Consider the following 6938-nt stretch of genomic DNA (forward strand, 5'->3'; position numbering starts at 1 on the left):
CATTATGCTCTGTGTTTTTTCTGTTTCATTCACTTTAAGACTTGATGTTCTTGTTTTTTGTTTTCTGTTCTTTTTTTTTAACCACTCCTTAAAGGCCTGTTTTTTAATTCATTCTGTGTGACTCCTGCTTCTGCTCATGACAAAGCAGAATTTTTCCTATAGTGAGAATGCGTCTGAAAATGATCATTTCCATCAGTGAAAAGAACAACTTTGTACAATGTCTTAACCTGATTTCCCAACATTTTCTGGATTTCATGTGTGAAAAAACAGCTCCTGTAGGTGAATTGTACCTGTGATTCCCCTGAGCCTTCATCATCAAAGAAGTACCGCACAACTGTCCCATCAGCATGGCCCGATATGATCCCTTTACCAGAGACACTGACACAGAGCAGAGATCTTAAAAATGACACGCAGTGCCCGCAGAACAAATGCAGCAAAGCAGACAATTATTTCACAAGCTATACACATGGGAAATAGCTCATAACTTTAATAAGGTCAGCCCACACTTCACGCTGGGACCCTTGTACAACTTTTTGGTAAAAAGAAAAAAAATCTTTTTGATTTTGATTTTATGGTATTTATACAAAGAAATCCTAATCATAAAAGCAGTTTCTGCACAGTAGTTCCTATTTTCAAGTTTATCAGCTCATCTTCAGACTCAATACATATATGTGTGTGTGTGTGTGTGTGTGTGTGTGTGTGTGTGTGTGTGTGTGTGTGTGTGTGTGTGTGTGTGTGTAAAGATATTTTAAGCACTCACTTTGATGCCAGTGAGACAACCCAGGATTCTGTGGCGTAGATGGTTGAAGATTTGTTTGTCTGAGTGTTGGCAAGCCGAATCTGTAAAAAAACATCAGAGAACTTAAAATATCCTTAAAATATCCAAGTACACTGCGGTTGGATTTAGAGAGGAATACAAAGACTTAACATCCCAACTGGAAAAGGCTGTGAAAATATTTCACATTTACTGCATAAAGATGAAGTAATACAGATTTTTCCCAAGAGGTTTTAATGCATCTAAATTGTGTTCTATAAATTCACTGATGCATATATTTCTTTTTACTAACATCTTTGTATTTGTATGTATGGGTACATTTCTAAATGAATTATTTATGATTCTGACAGTTTTTGAACTCTACAGAAAAAAGCTTTGACAAAGAAATCAGACCATGTGGAACTAAAATGTCTACAAAAATCTAAAGGATACAACTGTTATTCTACTACACCCATATATAATTCCTGATACTTTTACTTAATATTAAAAAAAAACGTGAAATATCCAAGACATACCTTGCCTTCAACTAATCCGTAGACAATAGCATTCTCTGCAGGCCAAAGAAGGCATGTCACAGCACTCTGCAATAAAGATAAGAAAATAACACAACCATGTTGTTGCAGGTGATGACACAAAGTTGAAAGACAGCTGAAAAATGTAATGTCATGTTTATAAGGAAAACAAAACTTATAACCCAATTAAAAACTAATACCAGAATAGATTCATCAACAGCTAAGCCCTGCAAAGTGTATTCACTTTGAACTCTACAAACAAAAAGGTTTGACAACCGAATCAGACCACGTGGAACTAAAATATCACAAAAATTTAAAGAACACAACTATTAGTCTACTACAATTATACACATGCGTAGAAAACAGAACATATCTGATCATTTTTTAATTTTATATGTCTAAATGATTTATAATAAAATATTTTAATCAGTCCTCATTTGTTATCCATGTCTTTGTTTTATGTAGTAGTAGATCGTAGTAGGTGCTCATATTAAACATGTTCAAAGTTTGAAAAAATAAAATGACCACAGTGTGTGTGCAAATAATCCCTGTGAGCCAAAAACTCAGGCTTTAGATTACTATTAACTCTCAGATTCAACAGCACAGAGACTCCATCGACATGCCCTTCAAACCTTTTGTTTGCATGCAGCAGCCAATTAAACACAGCTGGCATAAAGAGAGGAACTAAAACTACTTGCTTCAGAGGTGAGATTATCTGAGACAGGTGGACTAAATGATGATTAGTCTGAACTTTAAACTAAGCAAAGCTACACTGTGCAAAAGTATAAAACCATATGCTGAAAATGAGTTTAATAGATTCCTTTTATGGAAAGAAAAGTTTCAAGTTTTGACAAAAAGTTTTGACAAAAAGCATAGTCACTGCCACTTTTAGCGTGCTCCTCAAGGCAATAACAATGCATTAAATCACGTTTTCTTACCGTCTGAATAAATTTATTGCAGATGACTTTCTTGTCCCCCCTAGGAGAGACGAGAAAACCGATTAAAACTTCTGCTTCGAATTGTACCAAAATGTAAACTATTGAGAAAAATGGAACTAAGCAGAGGTAATTACCAGTCCTCTCCGATTCTGTAGACAAAGATGATATTGTCGGATTGGCCGATGGCAATTTTCGTGGAATCTGGTGAGAAGGCCATGTCATTTACAACATAGCTCTGCTTTCCATACTGAGAAAATAATACATATCAGTAATTATTATTATAGAAAAGCACTATAACATAATAACACACCAACAAACCCACAATGCTCCTGGCCTATAGAAATCTGTCATGGGGGCCCCGCGTGGTAAAACTGTAGGACCTGCTTGGGCAAACACACAGGGAGGCCCCACAGTGTAGGGCCAAGATGTGCCCTACATTTCAGCCCACAGTGGGCTGTCAACAGTGTGGGTTTCTCCACAGTGGCCTCACATGGGCCCCAAGAGGATATGTTTGCTGGATAGATACCCAGTTGCATTTAATATAGATTTTACAAAGCCACTTGGTGTAGGCTACAAATACAAGCACAGAGTTCAAAATAAATGGGTGTTGTCACAATGGCTACACCCATCTTTTATATACAGTCTATGATTCCAGCGACACATTTGGTTAATGGCAAGTAATTCATCATAATTTCTTTACATTATATACAGCACCTCCTTTCATACACACATGCAGCTCAAAGGACAACGGGATTTGTCTCACCTTGGCGTCCACAGGTTTTGTGGAGAACTTGTCCCTGCTCTCTCCATGCTCATCATACAGCAACACCACCCTGTCCACAGTGCAAACAGCGAACTTGATGTTGTTTGGTGCCCATGCCATGCAGGTAACTTTGGCAGCAAACTCCTGTCAAAGCAGGTAAACAAATCAGTCCTAAAGCACTTGTTTTATAGACTTGCTCTTATATGATGTCCTCTTTTAAAATCCTTCTAATGATTGTGTATCTGTTACACGTGTCTTTATGCTTCTACTCTAAATGAAAATCAGTGTTTCTCTCTGTTTTATCTTGTGTTTGGCCCTGATTTCAGTCTTTCTATAAAATCATGCTTTAACTGTCTGCCTAATTGTTGTCTATTTTTGCCAGTAGAGATACTCTTCCTTATGAGCGACAGATAGATGTTAAATTTGATCAGACACGATAGATTTAGGTGTTTTAAAATCCATTTAGCACGTGCAGACTTTTGGCCATGTATTAATCATAAACGCAGCGTTTATGTGCTAGCAAGCCTGGCTAGTGCAAAAATCCGCTTTCAATGACAGTTCAGCGTGGGTCAGTAAAATCAAATTCATGCAATAAATAAATAAATATATCACGAAACTGGTGCGCAGTTTCAGCTTTCTAGTATAAACATTATTATCTGGCTTCCAGAACCAGTTATTGTTAGCTAACTCGCGCTGGCTTCCTAGCACTACTTACCGTTAGCTCACTCGTCAACTTACCCGGGAGGTTAAAAGTGTCTTGATATACTTCAGTTGCATTCTGAGGGAAGCTCGTACACAGAATGGTATTATTACTGCTGGAATATTCCTCAGATTTTGGTCATTTTGCTAGCGAGCCAGGGCTAGCGCAGAGGAGGTTGGAAGTAAACTAACTGTGATCTCCTTAGTTACCGCTGGGGCGGGACTTGCGGTGCGTTCATAACAATAGGAAATGTGAATGTTCTCGGACAGTTTGCCAGCTCTCGCGCTTTTGTTTCTGCAAAAGGATGCCATTAAATAATTAAAACAATTTTAACCCGGTAGAGTCGTTCCAGGTTACGCCACAGGCCGTGAACAGAACTGCTTCGATTATGTGATTTCTATCCGTTTATTCTGTTTACTCTCTAAAGATGCTACGATTTCCGTCATTATATATCAGCCGTCAAATGACAGAATTCCCGGAGCTAAAACATGTCCACGTTTAGTAAGGGAAGAGTTCAGTTTAGATGTGATATTTAAATAGTCACATTTTAGACTAAGATTAAAAAGTTTTGAGGAAATTTCCCCCAAAAAAGAAAAGAAAAAATATGGAGATGCCGGGGATTGAACCCGGGGCCTCATACATGCAAAGCATGCGCTCTACCACTGAGCTACATCCCCTTCCGTATAGGATCCGCGAATGTAGTATATTTATTCGCATACATCTGCACTATACCCACACTTGCTAACTGTTTCTTCGCTATATCATACTTGTTTAAAAGACAATTTCAATTCCTCATATATTATGTACATTGCTTAAACTTTCTTCAGGCATACCAAACCGTTGAATAAAAATATTAAAGTTAAATAAATGTAAATTTATGAATAAGTCTGGATTGTAGCCCCCACAAACTCAGCCTGCCAGATTGCGCACTTGTGAAATTTGCTGTTAACATCACTTAAGATTTATCTTTTACTTTTCATAATCTCTATATATTATTAGCCATTTAAATGGTGAATACACATCACACATTTTACGTCAATATCAAAATTGTAAGAGTTATAAGAACGTTTTTTCCTGTGCACAGAACAAAATGTTAAATTGCCGCTGCAGATACGCCCCTCTAGCGTGGTGACGTAGAGGTCACGTGGAAGTGTTAATTTTCCAAAGTGTACCAAGGTGTACCGGAAATCAGCGAAACCCTCAAGTGTATGACGAGATGTTGCCAATTTTTATGTCGCACAAAATCAGAGACAAACACATGTAAGTTGTTTACTAAAATTTAGGATGCATATTGGCTCTAAAACAAAGTTACTCTAAATTTTTGATTCATGTAAACAATTTACTTATTTTCATGACAATATGCATTTTGTTGACTTCTAAAGATAAGAATTTATATACTCTGAATACTTGGCATTGGAACCAACTATTGAAATTATTAAGTTAAAGTATAAAAACTTTTCAAACACCTTCTTCTTATCCCATACTTCTCCAAATTCCACAGTAATTGTGTCAATTTTGTATTGAGGCAAAAACCTTTCATTAGGTTAATAGAAACACTAACACTTATATTGTAAGGTAAATACCGTACAATAATAGCGCCTACATTTTCCTAAATCATGTTCTTTTTAAGGCATAGAGATATAATTTTTTTCATTAATATTTTTTGTAACATTTTTTAAAGTTGAAAGTTCTCTGGTGTTTGGGCGATCAGATCCCAGCAAACTAAACAGGGCACGAACGAATGTTGGACAATGTGGGTATGTCAGTAATGATAAGTGTTAGTGTAATTTATGGGGTTTATTTATTTAAATTATTATTTAATAAATCTAACTTGGGAAAAATATTGCAAACAGCCTAGTCTCAAATTCTACTAAAAGTTGATTCTGTTCATCTGGACGTAGCGTTTTGTGGGAGAAACGTTTCGTCACTCATCCAAGTGACTTCTTCAGTCTCAGCTGACTGCAGGGTTCTCCAAATCTTATAAACAGTAAATTTGCATAATGACTGAAACCAGCCCACCGAGGGAACAATGGGCTGGGAGGTCAGTTCCTTAATCATAATTATGCAAATTCTCATGACTGTTGATCAACAACCACTGACCAAAACCCATTGATCAAAGACCACAGATCAATGGCCATGACTACCATTCACAGAGAGTTGGGGAATGGCTGCAATCACAGCATTGTAAGATGGCGAAAGATGTACCCTTAGGCCCCCTCCTCGATTCAGAGATGGTCTTTCCCTTTTCACATAAATGGCCTCCTTGACTCCGCGCTCAAACCAGCGTTCCTCCTGTCCAGGATGTGCACATCCTCATCATTGAAAGAGTGTCCACTGGCCTGTAGGTGTAAATAGACTGCAGAGTCCTGGCCTGACGAGGTAGCTCTTCTGTGTTGTGCCGTCCGCTTCGCCAGAGGTTGTTTGGTTTCCCCGATGTATAAATCCTGGCAATCCTCCTGGCACTTAACAGCGTACACTATGTTACTCTGTTTGTGTCGGGGGACCCGATCCTTGGGGTGGACCAATTTTTGGCGCAGCGTGTTTTGGGGTTTAAAAGCCACAGAGACCTGGTGTTTAGAAAAAATGCGTCTCAATTGCTCTGATACTCCTGACACATATGGGATCACTACAGGTTTTTGCTTGGGCAGTGGTTGTCCTTCTCTCCTGGATTAGCTGGAGCTTTCTTTAGGTGCCTTTCCCGCTTTGACAGAAGTCCAGCTGGGATAACCACATTTACTCAGGGCCTTCTTGATGTGCCGTTCTTCTGCCTCCCTGGCCGCTGTGTCTGTGGGGATGGTGTTTGCTCTGTGTTGTAGCGTCCTAATGACACCCAGTTTGTGCTCCAGTGGATGATGAGAGGCAAACCTTAGATACTGATCCGTATGTGTAGGTTTACGGTACACGTCAGCTTTTAGATGTCCCCCATTCCTGATGGAAATCTCACAGTCTAAGAAGGCTAACCTGCCCCTTTTCATATCCTCCCTGGTGAATTTGATGTGTCGGTCCACCGAGTTAATGTGATCCATGAAATGTAGTACGTCCTGAGATTTGATTTTCACCCAGGTGTCATCCACATATCTGAACCAATGGCTTGGTGGTGTTCCAGGGTAGGATAGCAAAGCCCTCTTTTCCACTTCTTCCATGTACAAATTAGCAATGATGGGTGAAACTGGGGAGCCCATGGCACACCTGTGTTTCTGCCTGTAGAACTGACCCTTGTATGTGAAGTAGGTGGAATGAAGACACAGCT

The 6938-nt window shown here is 38.8% G+C and overlaps 1 protein-coding gene and 1 non-coding gene across 3 annotated transcripts in view; both read right to left on the reverse strand.

The window, feature by feature from the left end:
• The window catches only part of ift172 (intraflagellar transport 172), a 54766-nt gene extending 50853 nt beyond the window's left edge, over positions 1–3913 (reverse strand). The window contains exons 1-7 of one of the 2 annotated variants that reach the window (XM_086264947.1): positions 3727–3913; positions 2989–3132; positions 2360–2472; positions 2226–2265; positions 1291–1356; positions 761–840; positions 291–378 (exon numbers count right to left, since the gene is read on the reverse strand). In XM_086264947.1, coding sequence (XP_086121073.1) covers positions 291–378; positions 761–840; positions 1291–1356; positions 2226–2265; positions 2360–2472; positions 2989–3132; positions 3727–3765 — 570 coding nt within the window. In that variant the 5' untranslated portion in view covers positions 3766–3913. Of the gene's footprint in view, positions 1–290; positions 379–760; positions 841–1290; positions 1357–2225; positions 2266–2359; positions 2473–2988; positions 3133–3703 lie in introns of both variants that reach the window. The other variant, XM_086264948.1, reaches the window with a different exon arrangement.
• A 380-nt stretch (positions 3914–4293) lies between these two features.
• On the reverse strand, positions 4294–4365 carry trnaa-ugc (transfer RNA alanine (anticodon UGC)). The gene has a single exon. It is a non-coding gene; the product is annotated as a tRNA-Ala (tRNA).
• Positions 4366–6938: the final 2573 nt, after the last annotated feature.

This window comes from Aulonocara sp. 'chitande type north' Nkhata Bay, linkage group LG15, assembly GCF_057382095.1.
Source record: "Aulonocara sp. 'chitande type north' Nkhata Bay isolate Kocher_YH1m ecotype deep benthic linkage group LG15, A_spYH_male_GT1.1, whole genome shotgun sequence".
In the NCBI taxonomy this organism is placed as follows: Eukaryota; Metazoa; Chordata; class Actinopteri; order Cichliformes; family Cichlidae; genus Aulonocara; species Aulonocara sp. 'chitande type north' Nkhata Bay.